The 22,612-nt window shown below is 56.7% G+C and overlaps 1 protein-coding gene across 4 annotated transcripts; it reads right to left on the bottom strand.

The window, feature by feature from the left end:
* Nucleotides 1-499: 499 nt before the first annotated feature.
* PKMYT1 (protein kinase, membrane associated tyrosine/threonine 1) lies at nucleotides 500-11,168 on the bottom strand. Of its 4 annotated transcripts, XM_082361093.1 has the most exons (9): nucleotides 10,674-11,168; nucleotides 10,030-10,276; nucleotides 4,479-4,973; nucleotides 3,115-3,608; nucleotides 2,285-2,391; nucleotides 1,971-2,143; nucleotides 1,728-1,885; nucleotides 724-822; nucleotides 500-638 (listed from the first exon to the last, which is right to left on the bottom strand). In XM_082361093.1, the coding sequence occupies exons 3-9, from the start codon at nucleotides 4,827-4,829 to the stop codon at nucleotides 527-529; spliced, it is 1,494 nt and encodes a 497-aa protein (XP_082217219.1). In that variant the 5' UTR covers nucleotides 4,830-4,973; nucleotides 10,030-10,276; nucleotides 10,674-11,168; the 3' UTR covers nucleotides 500-526. The 4 variants fall into 4 exon arrangements, with proteins under 4 accessions (XP_082217219.1, XP_082217221.1, XP_082217220.1 ...); XM_082361095.1 differs by lacking the exon at nucleotides 4,479-4,973 and having other exon boundaries at nucleotides 10,169-10,276; nucleotides 10,674-11,161; XM_082361094.1 differs by lacking the exon at nucleotides 4,479-4,973 and having other exon boundaries at nucleotides 10,674-11,161.
* Nucleotides 11,169-22,612: the final 11,444 nt, after the last annotated feature.

The following is a 22,612-nucleotide window of genomic DNA, read 5'->3' on the forward strand; positions in this document are numbered from 1 at the left end:
CCGTTCTCCCTGCTGTCCAGAGACTGTGGAATGAGGGGTCTGGACAACAGGACTAGCCTCTTATCCCAGGACCTAGGGGCAGGAGGGTGGTGGCTGCTGCTTTTTCCAGGCAACTGGCACAGAGATGTAAAGAGCTGAATGGCCCTGGACCCAGGCCCCACTGGGCTGAGGGCACCCTCCACCTTGAGTGCTCTGACAGCTCGACCTGCCCAGCAGGGACGTGCCTGCTCAGGAAATCTTTGCTCCACACAGTGGGTGGCTCCCAGCTCCAGTCTGCCAGCCTGGGGTTTGGGGCCTTGCAGCAGAGCTCAGCCTTGGCCCATCCCAGGGGCCTCAGACCCTGGGCAACGTCAATAAGTGCCGTGTTGCTGTGCAAGCAAGCTTGGGTACTCCCAAGATTCAAATACCTTTTATTAGACACGGCCAGGCAGAAGCGACCACTGGAGTTTCCAGAGGGACCCCAGCCTCCAGGAGGATGGAGGGAAGGGGCTAAGACGTTAAAAGTGCCGAGCCCGGGCCCGTGGGCTCAGGTTGGGTTCAGTGAGTCCTCAAACAGGCTGAGGAGGTTCCGGGGCTCAAAGGAGGGGAAGGTGCCCTGTGGGGGCTCTGAGTCAATGTCACTTAGGTCCAGAGAATCCCTAGGGGGAGAGAAGGAAAGAGAGAAATGACTCTCAGGGTCCGAAAGCTGCCCCCCCCACCCCCTGGGACCCTGGGCCTGCTCACCTCAGCGTGTACCTGCCCCGGGGGGCAGGGGAGCCACTGCAGGGGGTGGAGGTGCTCCCGGCAGCCCTGGCCAGGATGGCCTCTGGAGAGAGCGAGGGCCTGCGGGGGGGGGGGGGGCAAGACAAGCAGGGTGTCGAGGGGCGGGGAGGAGGCCACGGCTGGGTGGGAGTAGCAACACCGATCCTGACCCTGTGCGGGCTCCGGGCTGCTGCCTGGCACAGGCAGGGGCCATTCTCGGACAACGGGCACTGGTGGACGTTGAAAGAGCACTCTGACAACTTCTAAAGTCTACCTGACCACACTCAAAGGCCACCTCTGTCCCTTTTCAGAACACATGGGCTCTGACTGAGCTGACTTTGAAATGACCTTGTGGTAACTGAAGCTCATCTGGCACTTTGTCTGCTATAAAGCGCCCCCATGGCAATGGGGTGACATTCTCGTAAGGAAGGGGTTAATGGCGTGATTCCTTCTGAGAACTGTCTGCCCTGAGCTTGTGGTTTCCTTTGCAGTAGTTTCTTAATTACAGCCTCTCACTTGGCCACCAGGCACGTGGGACTAAGGAATTCCTCCCAGGGCAGGAGCTCACCAGGCTCTGGGGGTTTTGCGCCCTGAGAGGAAGGATAATGCCTTGCCCTTGGGTACTGGCAGCCTCTGGGGGGTGGGGGCTGCACCGCCTGCCTTTCCCAGCAGGTGCTGTGGCCCCTGTGCTCCTCCCCAGCATGGCAGCACCCTCACTGTGAGGTTGCCAGTTCGCCCTGCTCCGTACGGCCCCTGGTCCACACACTGAGATTAGAAGAAACAACTGCATTCAAACTAGGCCAGGCCGCACCCCCACCAGCCTTGGTTTCCTTCCCGGGGTTTGATGGGGGCCAGGTTTGTGGGAGAGATGCTGGTTCACTACTAATTCCCATGGGGCTGGGGCCTGGGCCTCGGGCGTGGGGTTTGGCCACGCTGACGGCCCGTCTCCCCGCACCCCAAGCCGCCTGCCCGGAGCCCTCACCCACCCTATGCTGTCGTCATCCCAGTTGCTGGCGAGGCTGCTGTCCAGGAGGAGGCTGCAGGGCGGCGAGCCAGGCGGGGTGGCCGGCGGACCCAGGGGCTGCAGCCAGCTGGCAGGGTGTGCCAACCCGTGCCAGAGCCAGCACAGCAGGGAAAGCAGGGCCTGTGGGGACAGGGGGCCGAGGAAGGCTAGGTAGACCCTGGGCCAGGGAACAGAGCAGGGCCACCCATCACCTTCCCTGGCTTACCTGCCACAGGGCCCACCCTCGACTGAGGGCCTCGGCAGCCACGTACCACAGGACGGTCCAGGGCCGCGGCTGCCTGAGCATGGGCAGGGCCAGCAGGGCCTCGGCTGTGGCCCGCAGCTTGGGGTCAGGTTCCAGCATCATGGTGAGGACAGAACGCAGCTCAGAAGACAGGCCTGTCCCCGGGGCAGGGCCACATCAGGGGTGATGGGGCCTTGAGCCTGGCAGTCCCTTGCCACCAGCCACCCCCCCCCCCACCGTGAGAGCCTGCCCTCCCTGTGGCAGTCCATCCCCTCCAATCCTCTCTCCCCACTCACCAGCAGTGAACTCAGCGGGCAGGTAGCCCTGGCGCAGCTGCTGCCAGCCCTCCCCACCATGGGGCAGCTCCATGTTGCACGCCACCTCCAGGATGGTGAGACCCAGACTGGGAGGGACAGGGACAGAAGAGGGGCAGCGTTGACCTCGAGACACAGAACCCAGAGCCCCAGGCTACCCCCAAGAAGAGGGGTAGGAAAGGGATGCTATCTTCCACCATGAGCCAGGGAGGCGGGGAAGGAGGGGCTGGGGGCCCTGAGAAGGTCTCGGCAGGGCTGATGATGGGGACGACATCATGGAGCACAGACCCCGGGCCCAGCGTAGGCCACACACCACCTACCCCCCGCCCCCCGCCCCCACAGGACTGGCACTCTGGTCGCTGTTGTTAACAGTGATGTTCTCATCATCCTGTTGATGTGACTGGATGCTACTGTCAGAAGCAGAGCAGTGGTGACCAGCACCACCAGCAGTGGTGACCTTGGAACCCAGCGCCTGGTCCAGGCCCAGCCTCACCACCTGCTCACTGTGGACTTGGGGAAAAGTCCCTTAACCTGCTGTGCCTGATTCCCCTGTAAATGGAGTAATAATAGTCCCTCCCTTGGAGGTGTTGTGAGGAGATGAGTGAAGAGACAAGTGAATCAGGTAAAGTGGCTCCAGAGGGTTCTCTGATTAGACAGCTTAACTCTCCAGACCCCTCTCAACTAGAGGGCGGGACCCCCATCCCCTTGGGGCAGCGTCTCCCAGCAAGTCTTCCTGACTTTGGGCTAGGATGGTGACCCTCTGCTGACCACTCCCCCGCCCACCAGGAAGAGCCTCCCATGTCGAGCCCTACCTGAACACATCTGCTGCTGTCCCATAAGAGCCTTGAAGCAGCTCGGGGGCCATGTAGCGAGGGTCTCCCTCCTGGGCCTCGCTAGCTCCGGATGCACCCAGCTCCACCAGCAGCCCAAAGTCACCCAGCTTGCAGCGGTCCCGGGGCCCCAGGAAGATATTGGCGGGCTTGACGTCAAGGTGGACCAGGCCTTGGCTGTGCAGGTGGGCCAGGGCCAGCAGGGTGTCCCGCAGGTAGCCCCAGACCTGGGCCTCGGGCAGGCTGGTGCCCCAGGCCTCACAGTGCTGCTGTAGGCTGGGCCCACACAGCTCTGTCTGCAGGTATAGGATGCCGCCCTCCTCCCAGGCTTGCTCCAGCCGCACACAGCATGGGTGATGCCCCACCTTCTCATGGCCGCCGACCTCGGCCAGCTTGCGGGCCCGGTCCTTGGGGCCCCGGAAAGGCGACATGCAGCGCTTCACGGCATAGAGCCGGCCGTCTTCTTTGGAGCGCACCTGGAAGTGAGGGGGCACAACCACTCAGGAGGACAACCCAGAAGATTCTGTTAAGATTTCACATGTGCAGAAGGTATGGCACGGCAGCTACCTTAGAGTGACCCCCACGTGTGCAAGAGCAAAGCTGGACAAACCTCCACCCCAGGTGCTGGTTTGCTGGAGACCCAGCGACAGAAGAGACAGGGCAGACCTCTAAGTACAGGCCCAGGAGGATGCGTTAAGTAAAAAAGCTGCCTACAGAACAGCACGGGCAGTGTGGTCTGCCGTGCGGCATCTGAGATGGGTTTGTTTCTATCTGGTCAACTCCAGAGAAGTACAGAGAGAAGTCTGGAAGGAAGAACGCCCACCTGAGAATCACCGTGGTTTCCCCTGACCTAGGGGCCTCTGTACTTTTTAACAAAATTGTCTTCATGTAGTACTTGTGTAAGGAAAACTACCATTTTAGAGGAGATATACATGATTGGAAAATATATTTTAAGAAACAAAAGGTGGCATGGAGGTGTCGCCTGAGCACTTGCAGCCAGAGGGAGGTGGGGTGGGCACTGCACTGGGGACGGGGGGTGGCCTGGCTCCGGGGCCTTGTGGAGCTTGCCAAGACCCCCACACGGCTGGCACCAGGCAAGAGGAGGTGGCAGGCGGGAGCCATCGCGAGGTGTGCCAGGCTCTGAGGGGGCCTCAGAGGGGCCTGCATGGGGGGTTATGAGAAAGTGGCCAAGTCCAGCACTGAGGGGAGCCTGTCAGTCCCAAGAGGTGGGCCGTCAGGGGAAAGGAGGGGAACAGGCTTCCCAGGACACTGTCCCATCCCAGCCGGGGTGGCGAGGCGGCAGGGGGGTTACCCCAGACAGGCCTGGGGAGCTGTCACTGACTCACCTTGAAGACCTCTCCATAAGAGCCGTGGCCCAGGCGGCCGAGCCTGTGGAAACTCTGCTGGAAGAAGGACTCCGGCCGGCTCGGGTCATACCCGGGGCTCTGCAGGGGCTCGGAGGCTCGGCCTCGGAACGACACCCGCTGGGGCTGGGGCTGGTGCCAGCCTGGGGTCCGAGGAGGGAAGAGGCGGCTGATGGGGATGCTGCCCTTGGCAGGGGGCTGGGGCGGGAGGCTCCGACTGAGCCCCCGAGGCCTCTTGAGGGAGAAGCCAGGTTCTGCATGGCGGAAGTAGGCTGGAACCGGGACGGGGGTGCCACTCAGCGGTGGCGGGGTGCCCTCTTCGGGCACAGGCATGTCCAGCACAGGAGCCCCCTTGGGGCAGAGTTCAGAACAGTGTGTCACTCAAAACAGCACCTGGTCCTATGGCCCCAAAGAGGCTGCAGAAGAGAGCCGAGTCTATGCCACACACACACACTCTGCCTTAGGCACAACACGCACCTGGTGGGAAAAGGTATACAAATGTATGCACGCCTGCAGGTGGTCACCTGCACCTTGGGGGTTAGAGACACATAGACTGAAAACCACGGGGTCGTGTCCTGGAGGTTCCCACAGTCCAGCAGAGGTTAAACCAAGGCATGTTCTGGAGCCAGACCACCTGTGTGCACATCCCTGCCTTGTTTGGCCCTAAAATATCCCACCTCGGGGAATTCCCTGGCGGTCCTGTGGTTAGGACTCGGTGCTTTCACTGCCATGACCCAGGATTCAATCCCTGGTTGGGGAACTAACATCCCACAAGCAGGGTGGCATGGCCAATAAATAAATAAATAAATAAATAAATAAATAAATAAATAAATAAATAAATAAATAAAACATGGCCAAAAAACTAAATAAATAAAAATTAAAACTTAAAAATAAAAAATCCAGGGACTTCCCTGGTGGCACAGTGGTTAAGATTCCGCACTCCCAATGCAGGGGGCCTGGGTTCGATCCCTGGTCAGGGAACCAGATCCCACATGCATGCCGCAACTAAGAGTTTGCATGCCACAACTAAGGAGCCTGCTGGCCGCAACTAAGACCTGGTGCAACCAGAAAAAAAAAAAAAAAAAAAAAATCCAACCTCTTCCAAGACTGTAAGGTAGAAATATTAACACAGGTCTGCTATCCCTTATCTCCAATTCCAAAGGAAAAAAGAAAGTCTAGGGCTTCCCTGGTGGCACAGTGGTTAAAAATCCACCTGCCAATGCAAGGGACATGGGTTCGATCCCTGGTCCGGGAAGATCCCACATGCTGCGGAGCAACTAAGCCCATGTGCCACAACTACTGAGCCCCCATGCCACAACTACTGAAGCCTGCGCACCTAGAGCTCGTGCTCCACAAGAGAAGCCACCTCAATGAGAAGCCCGTGCACTGTAATGAAGAGTAGCCCCCGATCGACACAACTAAAGTAAGCCCACGTGCAGCAACGAAGACCCAACGCAGCCATAAATAAATAAATAAATTTATATATTAAAAAAAAAAAGTCTGAATTTCAAATTTCTTTCTTGCTTCCTTTTTCGTAGTTGAGGTGCTAAAACTCAGTTAGTGGGGTTTCACTTCCAGCTCCAAGTAGCAGAGGCTAAATTTCAGCTGAGTGTAGCAGAGAGTCTGGGGGCTTCCTCCTTTCACCAGCCCCTACTCAGAGAAACAGGCACCACTGTCCCTGTCCCCAGCTCCAGAGCTGTGGCTCAGGAGATTCTGCCCAGGGAGAGGCAGGTCATGAAACAGAGAGCTCCAAAGCTCTCCCTGCAAAAAACTGACTTGATTAGAAGCAGAGTGTGAGAAGTTCAAGCCTAAAGGCCCTCTCAAAATCAGTGAAGGTTTTGGTACTAAGAAATTAGGAGGAGGCCGGTACCTCCATTAGCACTACAAGTGAACCACAGGACAACTAGTTTACCAGAGAGAACTGGGGAAAGAGACAGCTAAGAAGAGGCTTCCTGGGGTCAGAACAAACCTTAAACACTGAACTCCAAAGCTACCCCTTTAGGGACTTCCCTGGTAACGCAGTGGTTAAGAATCTGCCTGCCAATACAGGGGACATGGGTTCGAGCCCTAGTCTGGGAAGATCCCACATGCACCACAACTACTGAAGCCCATGCACCTAGAGCCTGTGCTCCACAACGAGAGAAGCCACGGCAATTAGAAGCCCAAGCACCGCAACAAAGTGTAGCCCCCGCTCACCGCAGCTAGAGAAAGCCCACACGCAGCAATGAAGACCCAACACAGACAAAAAAAAAAAAAAAAAAAAAAGCTACCCCTTTAAAGCCCAAATTTGACTGGATCAGTCTATGGAGCAGTTCCAGGGCATTGTCAAAAACAACACAGCAATTGGTGGGGCCTGACAGCTGGGTATGATCAGGGAAAAGACAAACAGAGCCCCCCTAAAACCACTAGTGTCCCAGAGGGACTGTGCACATGCCCAAGGCTGGGCCCTCTGAGGAGCAAAGTCAAAGGCTTCACATTGCTTAGGAAAGAGACATCACTACAGTGGTCCAGCCAGTCACTAAACAAGCAAAAGCAATCCCAAGCCCCCAGGGGCAGGGTAAGGAACCAATATTCACAGTTGCTACAACATATTATCTAAAATGTCAAAGAAAAATTACAAAATATGCAAAGACACAGGAGAGTGTGACCCATACACAGGAAAAAAAACATACAGCAAAAACTCCCTGTAAGGGAGACCAGATGTCAGATTTAACAGACAGACTTCACAGTAGCCACTACAAATATGTACAAAGAACTAAAGGAAACCACACTTGAAGAAGTAAAGGAAACACAATGACAACATCTCATTAAACAGAGAATATCAATAATGAGATAGAAATTATAAAAGAACCAAATGCATAGTTGAAAAGTACAATGTCACTGAAATGAAAAAATTCACTGGAGGGGTTCAACAATAGATTTGAACTGGCAGAAGAAATAATCAGTGAACTTGAAGATAGTTTGATAGAAATTATGCAATCTGAAAAACAGACAAAGAAAAGGGAACCAAACCTCAGAGAAATGTTAGGACAGCATTAAGTGAATCAACATATGCATGATGGGTACACCAGAGGAGAGAAGAGAAGGAGCTGGAAAAGTATGGATTAAAACTTCCCAAATGTGATTTTAAAAATATTAACATAGCCAAGAAGCTCAATGAACTTCAAGTAGGATAAATGCAGAGATCCACACACAGACACACCATATTAAAACTGCTGAAAACCAAAAACAAGGGGAAAATCTTGAGGGGAGCAAGAGAAAATGACTCATCACTGACAACTGCCCCCCCCCCATAAGAATAACTGTTAACTTCTCAAAAGAAACAGTGGAGGCCAGAAGGAAGTGGGATGACATATTCAAGCACTAGGGGGAAAATTTGTCAACCAAGAATCCTATATCCAATGAAACTATCTTTCAAAAATAAAGGCAAAAAAGAGGTATTCCCAGATAAACAAAAACAGAAAGAATGCATTGCTAGCAGACCTGCTTTACAAGGAAAACTAAAGGAAGTTCTTCAAGCTGAAAGCATGTGATCCCAAACAGTAATTCAAACGTACATGAAAAAAAGAAAGAGCACCAGTAAAGGTAATTATGTAATATAAAAGACAGTATAAATGCATATTTTTCTCCTTTCTTCTTTTAACTGATTTAAAAAGCAACTGTATAAAACTATGTATGTAACTGTATTGGTGGGCATATAATATATAGAAATGTAATATACTTGCAAATAACAGCACAAAGATTTAAGTGTGTGGGAACAAAATTATATTGGACTAGAAAATGACACCAGATGGTAACTCAAACCCACAGGAACAAATGAAGAGAACCAGAAATGGTAAAAAAGAAGGTCAATGTAAAAAAATTATACACATACACTTGCTTTTCTTTCTTCCCCCAACTTCTTTAAGAAATTAAAGATGACCTAAATAAATGGAAAGGCATTATATGTTCATAGATCCAAAGACTTAATATAAGTAAAATGGTAATACTCTCCAAATTGATCTACAGACTCAGCACAATCACTATCAGAATCCCAGGTAGCTTCTTTACAGAAATTGGCAAACTGATCCTAAAAATTATATGGAAATTCACAGGACCCAAAAGAGTCAAAACAATCAAAACAAAGTTGGAGGACTCACACTTCCCCATTTTAAAACTTACTACAAAGCGGGACTCCCCTGGTGGCACAGTGGTTAAGAATCTGCCTACCAATGCAGGGGACACGGGTTCAAGCCCTGGTCCGGGAAGATCCCACATGCTGCGAAGCAACTAAGCCCGTGCACCACAACTACTGATCCTGTGCTCTGGAGCCCGCATGCCACAACTACTGAAGCCCATGCGCCTAGAGCCCATGCTCCGCAACAAGAGAATCCACTGCAGTGAGAAGCCTGTGCACAATGAAGAGTAGCCCCCATGTCTCAACTAGAGAAAGCCCGCACACAGCAATGAAGACCCAATGCAGCCAAAAATAAATGAATAAAAATAAATTAATTAATTTTTAAAAACTTACTACAAAGCTACAGTAATCAAAACAGTGTGGTACTCACATAAGGATAGACATGAAGATCAATGGAATAGAATTGAGAGTTCAGAAATAAACCCTCACACTTATAGTCAATTGATTTTGACAAGGGTGCCAAAACAATTCAGCAGAAATAAAACAGTCTTCTCAACAAATGGTGCTGGGACAACTGGATATCCACAAGCAAACCTCATTTAGCAGAAAAATCTGACCTGGCCTATTCTTCCCTCTAAGTGTAAAATAATCATATATTTCTTGACAGAAATATTAATGTGTTTGATTATGAAATGATGTCCCAGACCCATGAATGAATGGTGTTACATATAAATGTTACACGCACCCTGTTAGCTTTCTAAAATGGGAGACATTTTGAATTCTGAAACACACCTGGCCTCAGGGGTTTGTGGACCTATAACGCTAACTTCATGGAAGCCTTAGTCTAGTGTCTGGCATGCAGATCCCTCAGTCACTGTTATATAATAAATAATATATAATAAATAATGCTCTGAGTAGTAATTGAAAGAACACACAAAATACAGTGGTCCCACGGGTGTAAGTGACTTTTGTATTGGAGCAAAGAGGGCTACTGTGTTGCTATAATATTATAATTGAAAGAATAACAAAAGGAAAAAAGGAGAGAAGTCCAATTTTGAGAGGAGCCACAGTGTATCAAAAGATTCCATACTCAGCAGGGGGTGAGTCAGTGACTGAAACTGGAGGGAGCAGTCATCTGAAGGGTACTCTCCAGTGCCTAGGAGAGTGAGGCATGAGGGGAGGGACCCCACAGGGGCCTGCATGGGAGACTCACCCTACAGCCTGTGGGTACCCTCCCTCTGCCTCTATGCATCTCAGGAATCCCATCCCAGAGTTTCTCAAAGTGAGGGACCAGGGTGTCAGGAACCCCTAGGGTGCTGGTTAGAAGTACAGCCTCTGGGCCCAGCCATATCACATTCAGGGACATTGGGCACCTGCATCTTAAACCAATTCTCAGATCATCCCAATGTCACTTACGTTCTAGCACCATTGGCATGGCCAAACAGCTTTGGGGGTGGGATGGGGAGGGAGGAGAAGCAGGGGCTCCTGGTGAATCCAGGGTGGCCCTGAGCAGAAGCCAGGCCGGGATGAGCTCTGCAGCTTTCAGGGGCCTCACCCTCTCACTGGGCAGGACACATCTGCTGACCACGGTCTATCGCACTAGACTGTGAGTTCCTCCTGGTCAGGGCCACAGCTGATTCACCTCCGTGGGCGTGGGGAAACCCTGGCGAATAGAGTTGAGCAGACCAGCTGTCACGGGGGAGGGGCTGTAGATGGAAGGTCGGTGGGGCTTTTCCTGGGGAGGGACGAGTAAAGGGGGAGCAGTCGCTGTGGAAGGGGCCTCCCAGAAGAAGAGGGATTGGGAGGCCGGGGAAGGAGGAGGGCAAGGACCGTCTAGGGGCAGGAGCCGCTAGAGGGGAAGTGGGCGGAGCCGCCCGCGGCAGGGCTGGCCCAGGGAGGGGTGGGGCTGTCGGAGAGGTGAGGAAGGAGGCGGGAGGGGGTTGGGGGTGAGGCAGATCCGGGGAAGGACTGTCAGGGGGCAAGGAGTTGCTAGCGAGGGAGGTAGAAGGGAGGAGAGGGCGATCCCGCCCGAGAACCCTCAGGGCCGGGTATGGGCTCACCTGGGGCGGGTGGGCGGGGCGCAGCTCAGCAAGGTCCCAGATTCCGGGTCGGCGGAGGGCACAGGAGCCCTCGGAGCGGTCCGGGGTCTTCGGCCCACCGCTCCCCAAGCCAGGGCGGGAGGACTCTCCGGAGAGGGAACGGCCCGTGAACGCGCGCGGACACGGCTCGCGCCAAAAATTCCAAACCGGCCTCGAGGCCCCGCCCAGGAACGCCTCTTACCCCCGATGCAGCGTATCAGAGGCTCACAGCCTGCTGTGGCTCCGCCCCAACGCCCCTGCGTGCGCGTCTCCGACCCCGCCCCGCCGGCTCCGCGGCCCAGCGCTCTCACTGCGCAGGCGCGAAACCTTCTCTGTGCTGGCCCCGGGCGGGGGTGGCTACGTGGTGCCACCTGGAGGCTGAGGCGCCAGGCGGGGTCTGAGCCTGCTCTTGGGTACTCCCGCCTGGTTCCCAGGACCCCGACCGACCTCCGGACGCCGACCAACCTCCAGACCCCGGTGCCGGCATCCACGGCCCTCGCTGGGCTGCCTTAGTTTTCGCATCTATAAAGGGAATGGTCACTGCGTTTCGCCCCGGAGGTGTAGCCCCAAGAGGCGGTCACTTGGGGCTGCACAGGAAGTCGCTGCCGCCTCCGGGGTCCCGGCGAGGTGGAGTGCCCTGGGCTCAGTGCTCCCTCCTCATGCCTGCCGTGCACCGATGCGGTGGGGATCACACACACACACACACACACACACACACACACACACACACACACACCATACACACACCCTCCACCTGCGGAACGCGCGGCTTCCTGAACCAGAAAATTCTGCCTCTTCCAGGAAGCCTCCCTGCCTCCAGGCCTCGGCCACCTTCGAGGCAGCCATTCCCATTCTTTGGATTTGAGACTTAAGCACAGCTCAAACCTCCCTCAGCCCCTTCCTGGCTGAACGACCTTGGGAAGGCCCCGGGCCTTTCTGAGCTTCCGACTAGTCTCCTCTCCTGTAAAAATGGAGCTGATTACGCCTCCTTCACCGAGCTGGAGATTCAAATAGGATGATCCCCTTAAAGTTCTTAGCAGGGGGGTTGCTTCTTCCTCCATCGGAGGGGACTTTTTATCTGTTTAACAGGCTCAAGGGGAGTCACTCTTCCAGGCCACCCTCCCTAGAAAGCTCCTCATCTCATCAGATCTCCTTTCCCACCTTCTTTTCTTCTTCTTTTTTTAAAATAAATTTATTTATTTATGTATTTTTGGCTGCACTGGGCCTTTGTTGCTGCGTGTGAGCTTTCTCTAGTTGCAGCGAGCGGGGGCTACTCTTCCTTGCTCGGGCTTCTCACTGCCATGGCTTCTCTTGTTGCGGAGCAGCACAGGCTCTAGGTGCGTGGGCTTCAGTAGTTGTGGCACGCAGGCTCAGTAGTTGTGGCGCATGGGCTTAGTTGCTCCACAGCATGGGGGATCTTCCCGGACCAGGGCTGGAACCCGTGTTCCCTACATTGGCAGGCGGATTCTTAACCGCTGCGTCACCAGGACAGTCCCCCACCTTATTTTCATATAGCATTTATTTCTATCTGAAATTCTATCCTCTATCAGTTTATTTGTTGATCACCTGTCTCCCCAAGTCTCTGAAAGGTCATGGACTGCAGGGCTCCCAGTTCACTGTGGTGCTTATACCTTCAGGGAACACTCTCCGCTGCATGGACCAGCGCTGGAGGGCCTGGAATCCTGGGTTAGGCCCAAGACCCAGAGCTTCTCTGAGGGCTGCAGCACCCCCTCCACGTGCCCTTCTTTGCATTAGCATATCTGGCAGCCACGGGCCAGCCCCTGTCACTCAGGCTGAATCCTTGTTAAAGACCCCAGGCTTGTCCCCAGGAGACCCCGGGAGCACGCAGGCCCCTCTCCAGCTGCCAGCCCCTCTGCCAGCCCCATCTCTGGGAGTCCTGGGCTCAGGTCCGAACGTCTAATTCACAATGACTTAAAAAATATTTTTTTAAAAAAATTATTTATTTATTTATTTATTTATTTATTTATTTATTTATTTAAATTTTTGGCTGTGTTGGGTCTTCGTTTCTGTTTCTGTGCGAGGGCTTTCTCTAGTTGCGGCAAGCGGGGGCCACTCTTCATCGCGGTGCGTGGGCCTCTCACTATCGCGGCCTCTCTTGTTGCGTCGCACAGGCTCCAGACGCGCAGGCTCAGTAGTTGTGGCTCACGGGCCCAGTTGCTCCGCGGCATGTGGGATCTTCCCAGACCAGGGCTCGAACCCGTGTCCCCTGCATTGGCAGGCGGATTCTCAACCACTGCGCCACCAGGGAAGCCCAAAAAATAATTTTTTAGGGACTTCCCTGGTGGCGCAGTGGTTGAGAATCCGCCTGCCAATGCAGGGGACACGGGTTCGAGCCCTGGTCTGGGAAGATCCCACATGCTGCGGAGCAGCTAAGCCTGTGCGCCACAACTACTGAGCCTGTGTGCCACAACTACTGAAGCCCGCGTGCCTAGAGCCCGTGCTCTGCAACAAGAGAAGCCACCGCAATGAGAAGCCCGTGCACCGCAAAGAAGAGTAGCCCCCGCTCACTGCAACTAGAGAAAGCCTGTGTGCAGCAACAAAGACCCAACACAGCCAAAAACAAATAATAAATAAAATAAATAAATTTAAAAAAATAATAATAATAATTTTTTAATTCACAAACCTGCCTTAATATAAAGTTAAGTACAGATAGCAGGTAAGAACATGGGCCATGGAGTCAGGGAATTTAAGGCTCCAACCCAGCTCTGCCACACAGAGGCTGTGCAATCATGGGCAAGTTGCTTTATGTCTCTGGGCCTGTTTCCACATTTGTAAAATGAGGATAATAATAGTTCCTACCTCCTTGGGGTGTATGAGCACTAAATGAGAAAGTGCATGTGAAAAAAAGACAGAGTCAAGCACACAGTAGGAACTTACTCACTGTTTAATAATAATAGTAACACTCCCTCGTGCATATAGTGTTTTGCAGTTTTTAAAGCACCTGCCTGGACCTAAAGGAGGCCCCTGGAGGAGACTCGGACCCAGGACCTCTGCACCCACCTAGGGGGTCACAAGGTTTGAGACCAGAGCGCTTGGCAGAGGCTCGGTCCAGGAGGAAGCCCCCCAACCCCTGCCCAGGCTCTGGACTCCCCGGGTCCTGGCCGCACGTCCAGGTGATAGCCAGCTTGAACCGCGCGCCCCCGTGTGACCTGTCACGGAAATAGCACCACGCGCCCGCCGAGACCGCATTCACCACTCACCAGGGATGGGGCCACAAAATTGGAATAATGTGACTTTAGAAAGGCAAGGGACTTCCCTGGTGGCGCAGTGGTTAAGAATCCTCCTGCCAATGCTGGGGATATAGGTTCGAGCCCTGGTCCAGGAAGATCCCACGTGCTGTGGAGCAACTAAGCCCGTGCACCACAACTACTGAGCCTGCGCTCTAGAACATGCGAGCCACAACTACTGAGCCCACGTGCCACAACTACTGAAGCCCACGCTCCTAAAGCCCGTGCTCCGCAACAAGAGAAGCCACCGCAATGAGAAGCCCGCGGACCACAACAAAGAGTAGCCCCTGCTCTCCACAACTAGAGAAAGCCCACGAGCAACAACGCAGACCCAATGCAGCCAAAAATAAATAAATAAATAAGTAAATTTATTAACAAAAAAGAAAGACAAGGAAAAGACCGCCACACGTGCAAACATGGCTACCCTAACAGGAAAAAGGCGATTGTGATGGACGCTTCTGGGGAGTTGGCTGTGTTCTATTTCTTCACCTCTGTGCTGGCTGCATAGGTGCTTTATAGGTATTTATTATATTGTACGTTTCTGTCTTGTGCACACTTTGCAATGGCATAAGTTTTGTTTGTTGGTTTTGGCCACGCTGCACGGTTTGTAGGATCTTAGTTCCCCAACCAGGGATTGAACCCGGGCCCACAGGCAGTGAAAGCGCTGAGTTTTAACAACTGGACCACCAGGGAAGTCCCTGGCATAAGGTTTTTTAAAAAAATAATCTGACAGGTAGGAGAGGGAGTTAATAGAAGTCAGCTTTGCACAGTGCACGTGCTTGGGGGTGACAGAGGTGTCCCAGAGGTGGCCGATGCAGGGATCTGGGCTGAAGCCACCAGCACCTCCCCCTCTGCCCCCCCCCCCGACACACACACCCTGGGCTGCACCATTGCTGCTCGCTCCCCACAGGAGGGCCTGCACCCCGGGAGCACACTCACATGAGAGCACATGTGATGTGACTATGCCTGGGGCACCCACCTCCCCCTCACAGACCCACCTGTGAACAAGAACCCTCTGTTTGAGCTGGGTCCCCTCAGCCAGGCGCCCCGGCACAGCACCCCACAGGCCCACCTCCTGCCTCACCCGGCAGGTAGCCAAGACCTGGAGTCCTGGAGGCTGGACCTTTACTGGCTGCTGGGAAGGGCTCAGGGGTGGCCCCTGGCCTCAACCACTCCTGAGAGCCAGGGGCAGCTGGGATGGTCCACTCAGGCTCCCTGGGGAGGGCTTTCCTGCCAGGCCACCTGCTCTGCCCCATGGCCACAGGCACCGGCTCCCTGGCCCACTCATGGACGGTGACCAAGTGGCCTATGATTAGCAGACTGGGCGCTGGGTTCAGATGCAGATCAGGTTCACATACCAGCTCCATCTGGCTGGGGAGCTTGAGCGGAAATCCCACTTTCCTGAGTCTGTTCACTCTCCTCTAAAATGGGGGAGCTACTTCTTACCCCATTTTACAGATGGGGAAACAGAGGCAGAGAGAAGGGACTTGGCCCAGATTTTACAGCTAAGCAGCGGGGCTGGGGTTTGAGGCCGGGCAGTCCACAGGCCTCCGCCCTCTGCTCATCCACACACTTCTGGGCAGCAGCAGCCCCTGTTACATCAGATGCCACTTTGCTGTCTGCCCACCTCGCGCCAGTCTAGGCCCAAGGTGTCTGCTTCAGACCTGGGATAGCTGAGGGCCCCCTGCACAGACCCAGACACACAGACATATCGCCCACCCTGCAGGGCGACAGGGAAGCTTGGCCCAGGAGGAGGCAGGTGGGGAGACCATTAGAGGCCTCGCAGGAGGTACAGGCTGGGTGCCTGCTTGGTCACTGCCAGAGGGAAAGCCAGTGCCCACCACCACTGCCAGGCTGCCTGGGTGCTGGCATGGGCCTGTGGAAAATGTCAACCAGTCTGGGGCTTTGGGCCAGCTGACTCCGCTCAGGACCAGGGCCTGGCCCAGTTGGGCACCCCCGGCCCCTGCAATGCCACCACCCCAGCCCCCAGCAAGGCCAGTCCCCTCAGCTCACCCCCCAGTCCCACCCTGGCAGGACAGCCTGAGAGCACATGGACCACTTAGAGGGGGTTGAGAGAGCCCCTGATGGAGCTAGGCCCTGGGCTACCTTTTGCCCCTAGGTGTGAGGGGACATGGCCCAGCCTCCGAAGAGGAGCAACTTTGAGGGGCCAGAGCTGGGAGCCCAGCGCAAGGTGACAGCTGGGGTGTCGGAAGTGCAGGTTGGAGGCCCAAGGAGTGCATCGCCTAAAATGGCACAGCCCGTGTCAGTAGGCTCCCTGCCAGCTGCTCACAACAGCACCACCTGCCAGGTTGGGAATTTGGGGGAGGCCAGTTGAAGAGGAGGCCAGGCGCCCGCGGGTCAGACATCTTCTGAACATGCAGCTGTGCTAAAGGCCCCTCAAGCCACCCCCTCAGCCCTCTACCTGGGCTGGGGTCCAGGCCCCAACTCCTGGCATTTCCCAGGCCTACCTCTCTGGGTCTCCCGTACTCGGCTCCCCACCAAGCCCCATGCGCCCAGGCCCCAGCTCCAGGCTCATCCGCCCACCTGAGGAATGGAGAGTGCTTACTAACCCCCAGGTACCCTTTTTGCACTCCTGCCCCCACCGCACCCTGAGCAGCTCCCCCTCCCCCGGATTCTGTCCCTAAAGTTAGAGTCAGTGCAGATGGAGCAGAGCAGGAGATGGAGGTGAAGCTGGGAGGGACTTGTGCAGCAGGTGGGCCTTGGTTGAGCCTTCGAGAAACAGCAGGGACTCTTGGACAGGCTGAGCATGGGGTGACCCATCCCTGTGTGTCACCATCCTTCATGGAAGGGAGGCTCAGGCCCACTTTTGCAAGCCCAGACTCAGCTGGGGGCAAAGGGCCGTCTCCTGGTGCGGTCACTGCGGTCTCCAGGGTTAGATGGGTTAATAGCCCGGCTCCTCTCCTGGACACACCTGCCTGTGTGATACAGTGATACAGTCCTGATACAGTCCGCTACACTGTTCCCCGGCCACTTGCCTCTGTAATACTCTGTCTCCTTCCTGTAACATAGTAACTCATTCAGAGCCTCCCCTGCCAGCCACACCCACATTTCTGGGCCTGGCTCTCCACCACCCCCACCCCCAGCTGTGTTTAGGCTGGGCCTGGGGTGCCTGCCTGCCCTCGTCAGCTGCTGGGGGGAGCAGCTGAGCCCTCCAGGCCTGGCGCCAGGGCCCCAGTCCCTGACAGGGGTGGAGGAGCCTGGGGGGCTAGGTGGGGACCTGTCCCGGCTGTCACCACCCATGATGGATGAGGGGTGAGCAAGGAAGAGGCTGTTGGGGGCGGGGTGGCTGCCCCCTGGGGTCTGCCAGCCCAGCGGAGCCTCTGCTATTCACAGTGGGGGGAATTGGGTGTGGGCCCCCACATAGCAGGGGTGTTTAAAGGCCCAAAGGGTGGGTGCCCTCCCACTCTGCCCGCATCATGAGCACCTGGGCCTTCCCCTCCACCCTTTTCTTGCTCTGCTTGACTTCTGAAAGCGTGCAAGGCGGTGAGAGCAGGCAGTAGGGCTGCTGGCGGGTCTGGGAAGCTGAAGTTGGGGCTTGGGGTGTAGGTAGAGCATTGGGCCAGATGCTGGGGCTCCAGAGAGAAGGAGGGGAGGGTCTGTGAATCTGGGCTGGGCAGGGCTTTGGGAGACTGGGGGATAGATGCCTGGGGTCCCTGCCCTGAGTCAGGAACCCCCTTCCTCCCCTAGGGCTACCTCCATTGTCTCCTGGCCTGGGGAAAGGTAAGTGGATTCTCCAGGCTCTGGGGTCAAGGAAGAGGGCCTGGTCTTCCCCTCGCAGGGGTCTGGGAGCTCTCTGGGGGAGCACCCCAGATGTTCCCTGCTCTGGGATCCAGATCTGGGGCCCAGGAGAACACAGGGTCATCAGGGCTGGAGGAAGGCCTGGAGTTGGTTTTGCGGGAGGTGGGGGGGCAGATTGCGACAGGAAAGGGGAAGGACATCGATGGCAGTGACATGAGGCAAAGGCGTGGAGGTGGGACAGGAAGGGAAGAGACAAGGCAAGTTGGGGCAGGGCCAGGGGCGGGGTGTCTGGAAGGGTCTTCCCTCCAGGGACCTGTGGGGCCCTACAGGTGGGAGAGGGGCTTCCTACTGAGACCTGACACACCTAAGCTGCAGGAGAGAGACTGCGGGGCTGGGGGACGAGGATGGGATTTCCAGGAAGGGAGGGGTTCAAGTAAGAATGGAGGCCAGAGGTGCAGCTGCCCGTGGAAGAGGGTGCAGGGGGATCTGCTCCCAGGGGTATGGCCCAGACGCGTCCCTCTATGCCAGGGACTCTTCCGCTTCTCCTGCCCCTGCCACCAGTCTGCTCACCCTGCGGTGACCCCAAGGTACCTGAGGCCCAGAGAGGGGGGTGTGCTCTCTCGCTTTGCAGGGAGCATCCAGATTCAGCTCTTTTCTGCCTCCTAAGTCACCCTCTCTTCCTGACCCCACAGGCTTAGGAGGCTTGAATGGCTATCCATCAGGTAAAGCTGGCTGAGGGGTGGCGGGCGGGGCAGCTCTGTGTCCTCGGAATGAGAGCAGAGCTCCCAGCTCCTGGCCCCTCCTGCCCCCCAGGCTCAACTTCCCGTTTCCCCCACAGGCTACGGCCCCCGCAGTGGTCTAGGAGCAGGTAAGGCATGGGCAAATGGGATTTGGGTCTGGGGGAGGCAGCCATCTCAGAAACACTTGGGGACCACACTGCTGCACTTTTCCCCCCACTCCAGCCCCGGCTGGAGAAGCCTGCCCACCACCCTTCCTGAAGGCCTTGTCCTTTCCCTCCTACACGCCTCCTACACTCCGCTCCCCTGCCCCAGGAATCCATCAAGGCGGTTGGTTGTCGTCTCACCATGTACACGCCCCGGGGGTACAACTCTTTCCTGTCCCTGCTTGTTCCCCGGTTGCCCACAGAACCCAGCTCCAGGGCGGGCAAGCCCAGCTCACTGTGAGGCCCTGGGCCAGCTCAGAGCCGAAAGAAGGAAGGAAGGGGAGTGGGCTCCCAGAAGCCAGGGCCCCTCTTGCGCCCCCCACCCTTCTTGGGAAGAACGGACTGGAGCTGAGTTCCCACAGGTCCTGGCTCAGAATGGCTATGGGGTGGAGGGCGTCCTGGGTCTCTCACAGGCTCACTGGGTCTCCCCCAGGCTTCCGAGAGGGTGTTAAACCTCAGAAGCCGTGTGGGCCCTGCCTGGCCCCGGCTCTCTCTCTGTCTCCCCACCCTTCTCTCACACCCCTCACCTCTATCTCTTCTCCCAGGATTTGATACTGGGTGTGGGCTGGGAGCCCAGCCAGGTGAGTGGTGGGGCTGGGCATCGCCCCTCCCCCTGCTCCCTCCCAGGCCTCGGAGCAGAGGGCAGGATTGGTGAATGATTCCAGGGGGTGAAGGGACAGACAGAGAGCCTTCAGGTTTGCTGTTTCTGGTGGGGTCCAAGGGTCCTGCACCCTCACCCCAAACCCAACCAGATCATGGCTTCCTCTCCCCACAAGCCCTCCAGCTCCCAATGGCTAGGGAACAGGTGGAGGTGGGGCCAGGATTCTAGGGGCACCCCTGACATGGGGTCTCCTGAGACCCTCAGTTGACCCCCATCCCCCTCTCAGGCATTGGAGGGGTCGTGAAACCACAGAAGTCGGGTGAGCCTCGCCCTACCTGTCTCTCCCCATCTCTCTGCCCCTCCCCCTTACCCCCTCCTGCCCTGTCTCCCCAGGTGTCTCCCCAGGGTTTAGGAACAGGAATGGGCTGGGAGTCGGGGCCTTCCCAGGTACTGCCACCCAGCCAGGTGAGGAGGTTCTGGGAAAAAGGTGGGTTTGGATATGAGGGGTGGGGAGGGTACCGCTGGGTCTTCCCCCAGGCTCCCTCAGGGCACAACTGGTGACTCACTGGAGGCAAAGGGAAGGACCAAAATGGTTCCAGTTGTCTGGTTTGGGGAATGGAGAACAAGGGCACCCCTGCTCCACCCCTACCTCAGCTGGGACCACAAATGCCCCCCACCTTAGCCCTCAGCTCATGGAGCCCCAGGAAGAGGCTGGATCCCTGGGGTGCCCTCATCTACTGCATCTCTCTCCCCAGCCTTTGGAAGGGGGGTGAAACCCCAGAAGCCAGGTGAGACCTGCTCCATGACCGCCCCTCTGCCCACCTCTCCCTCTACCTGCCCTTTGAAGCCCCAGCCCCTCCCCCCCATCCTTCCCTCTGGCTCTGTCTCCCCAGGATATGGAAATGGGCTGGGAGCTGGTGCCTTCCCAGGGCCGGGAGCCCAGGCAGGTGAGGGCACCTGGGGCACCACCATGTGGTCCAGGGAGGGGGAAGGAGTGAACAGAGCTGGAATCAGGGAACCGGGAGAGAGTTGCGTTCTGGGGGGAGGGCAGGGGCTCAGCCTGGGAGGGGGCATGAAACCTCCGAAGCCAGGTGAGCCCTGCCCTGCCCATCTTGGCACTCTCCCCACCCATTTCTATCCTGGCCCCTTCTGCCTGCCCCAATCTGCCAGCCCACAGCCAACAGCGCCACCTCTGTGTCCCCAGGATTTGGGAGCAGAAATGGATTCAGCATTGGTGCTTTTCCAGGGCCAGGGGGCTGCAGGGAGGGGCAGGCAAGGGGGGTTCAGGGTCCTGGCCCACATTCTTAGGGGAGGGGCTGGTAGGGGTCAGTGTCAATCTCTCTGTCACTCCCCAGGGCTGGGAGGGGGCGTAAGACCTCAGAAACCAGGTGTGGGGGAGCCCTCTCACCCTGTCCCCAGCCCTGCCACTGTGCCACCCTCCCAGGGACTGCTCCCTTCATTAGCCACTGCTGCCACTCCTCTGGCTTGAGCTGTGGTCTTGGGGAGGCTCTTCCAGACTTCCAGGCCCCTCTCTGGGCATGCTCCAGGGGAATAACTGTTGGGGGGCACAAAGGTCATGGGGTGAGGACACCACAGGAGGTGTGGGCCCACCCAGCACTGGCTGGGCTCCAGCCTACACCCTCCTTCTCTCCACAGGCCCTGCAGCTCAGAACGGCCAGGGACCAGGTAGGGGAGGGGTGGGGGGAGCTGGCGGCACGTGCTTGGGTTCGGGGTTCACAGGAGCTCTAGGCTCCCTCACCGAGTCTCTGTCTCTTTCTCAGGAATTGGAGGGAGCGTGGAACCTCAAAAGCCTGGTGAGCCCCACCCTGTCCCTATGTCCCTGTCCTCTTCCCCCCATCGTCCCTCCACCCCCACCCCCGCTCCCCTTACTCACTCCTGCTCTGTCTCCCCAGGACTCAGCAGTGGGAATGGGCTGGGAGCTGAGGCCTTCCCAGGAGTTGGAGCCCAGCCAGGTGAGGGCACCTGGGGTTCTAGGAAGGAGGGAGGGGGAGGGCAGAAACTTGATTTCTTGGGGGGAGAATAGGGGCTGGGAGGGGTCCACATTGCATGTGGCTCAGTTCTTCTTTCTCCAGGCTTAGGAGGGGGTGTGAAACCTCAGAAACCAGGTGAGACAGAGACCCTGCCCTTCCGTCCCACCATCTTAATTCTGTCCCTGCCCAACACACCACAAGTCCTCCCCCAATCCACTGCTCGCATACGGCTGGCTTCTCCTCTCCAGGACAGGGCATTGGCCATGGCCTGGGGGCCCAGCCAGGTGAGGGTGGCTAGGGCCCAGGCTGCTGGGGGAGGGAGAGGTCACTGCCGGCCACCACTCTGGGGTCCTAACAGGGGGCCTCTTAGAGGCTCACTCATTCCACCAACTTTCCCAAGTGGCTGCCTGAGTCCGGACTTGGCTGCACACTGCAGACCGAGCTGGTCAACCCTGACCCGGCTGCAGACCTGCTGGGCCCAGTGCCTAAGCCGGGACCCCCAGGTGCTGTTGCAGGCTGTGGTCAGGACTGGGGGGCAATCCACCAGAGGTGGAAAGCTAGAGGGCACAGCCCGAGGCTGGATGCCTGGAGGGACTTGAACCTGGCAGTGGGACACACCTTTGTGGTTTTAAGCAGGGAGCAAAAGACCTTGTCTACCTGGAGCAGGCAGGGGTTGGAGAACTTGGGGAGGAGGCTGCTGGCATGTCTGGACAGGGGGCGGGCTGGGCTCCTGGCATCCAGAGTGGGAGCAGGGAAGAGGGAGGATGTTAAGACCCCAGGAATCTTCTGGACCAGAGGGATGGAGGAAGGCTGGATGTGGGATCCCATCTCTCAGCCGCCTCAGTCTCCCCAGCCCTTTTCCTATCACAGGTCCCCCCAGTGAGCTCCCCACCCCTCTTGTGAACCTAGCTAGGTTGAATGGAGGGACGTGGAAGGGGAGGGCAGGGGTCCGGGTAGGCGGGGAGGCTGGGGCTCACTCTCACTTCAGTGCCATCCAGATTTCCTGTGTCGCACCCCCCCCCATAGGTCTCGCAGCTCTAAATGGCTTTGGACCAGGTAGAGAGGGGACCGGGGCTGAGTTGGGGGGGAGGCAGAGATCCAAAGGTGGGGGTTTCTGGAAAGGAAAACCCCAGAAGCTAGGTGAGCCATGCTCTGCTCTGTTGGGCTCTGTCTGTCATCTCTGCATCTGTGCTCCTGATCTCTCCTCAGGCCTCTTGCTCTGTCTCCCCAGGGTTTGGGACCGGGAATGGAGCCCAGCTGGGTGTGACCGCAGAACTCTAGGGGCGCAGGGCTCACCAAGGGGGTGGCTGGTGCAGGGATGGAGGTGCTGTCCCTAGCTCTGAGGGGACGGGGATCCGGGTGGACTCCCTGGACAGTCT

The sequence above is a fragment of the Balaenoptera borealis genome (genome assembly GCF_965194805.1).
Source record: "Balaenoptera borealis genome assembly, chromosome: 16".
Classification (NCBI taxonomy): Eukaryota; Metazoa; Chordata; class Mammalia; order Artiodactyla; family Balaenopteridae; genus Balaenoptera; species Balaenoptera borealis.

What these genes read in the sequence shown, in the direction of transcription:
- PKMYT1 (XM_082361093.1), bottom strand. Translation starts at nt 4,829, where the DNA reads ATGCCTGTGCCCGAAGAGGGCACCCCGCCACCGCTGAGTGGCACCCCC. An exon ending in CTTATGGAGAGGTCTTCAAG is followed by an intron (nt 3,609 to 4,478) that starts GTGAGTCAGTGA and finishes CCTCACTTCCAG; the next exon opens with GTGCGCTCCAAAGAAGACGG. An exon ending in TGGGATGACGACAGCATAGG is followed by an intron (nt 823 to 1,727) that starts GTGGGTGAGGGC and finishes CCCCCCCCGCAG; the next exon opens with GCCCTCGCTCTCTCCAGAGG.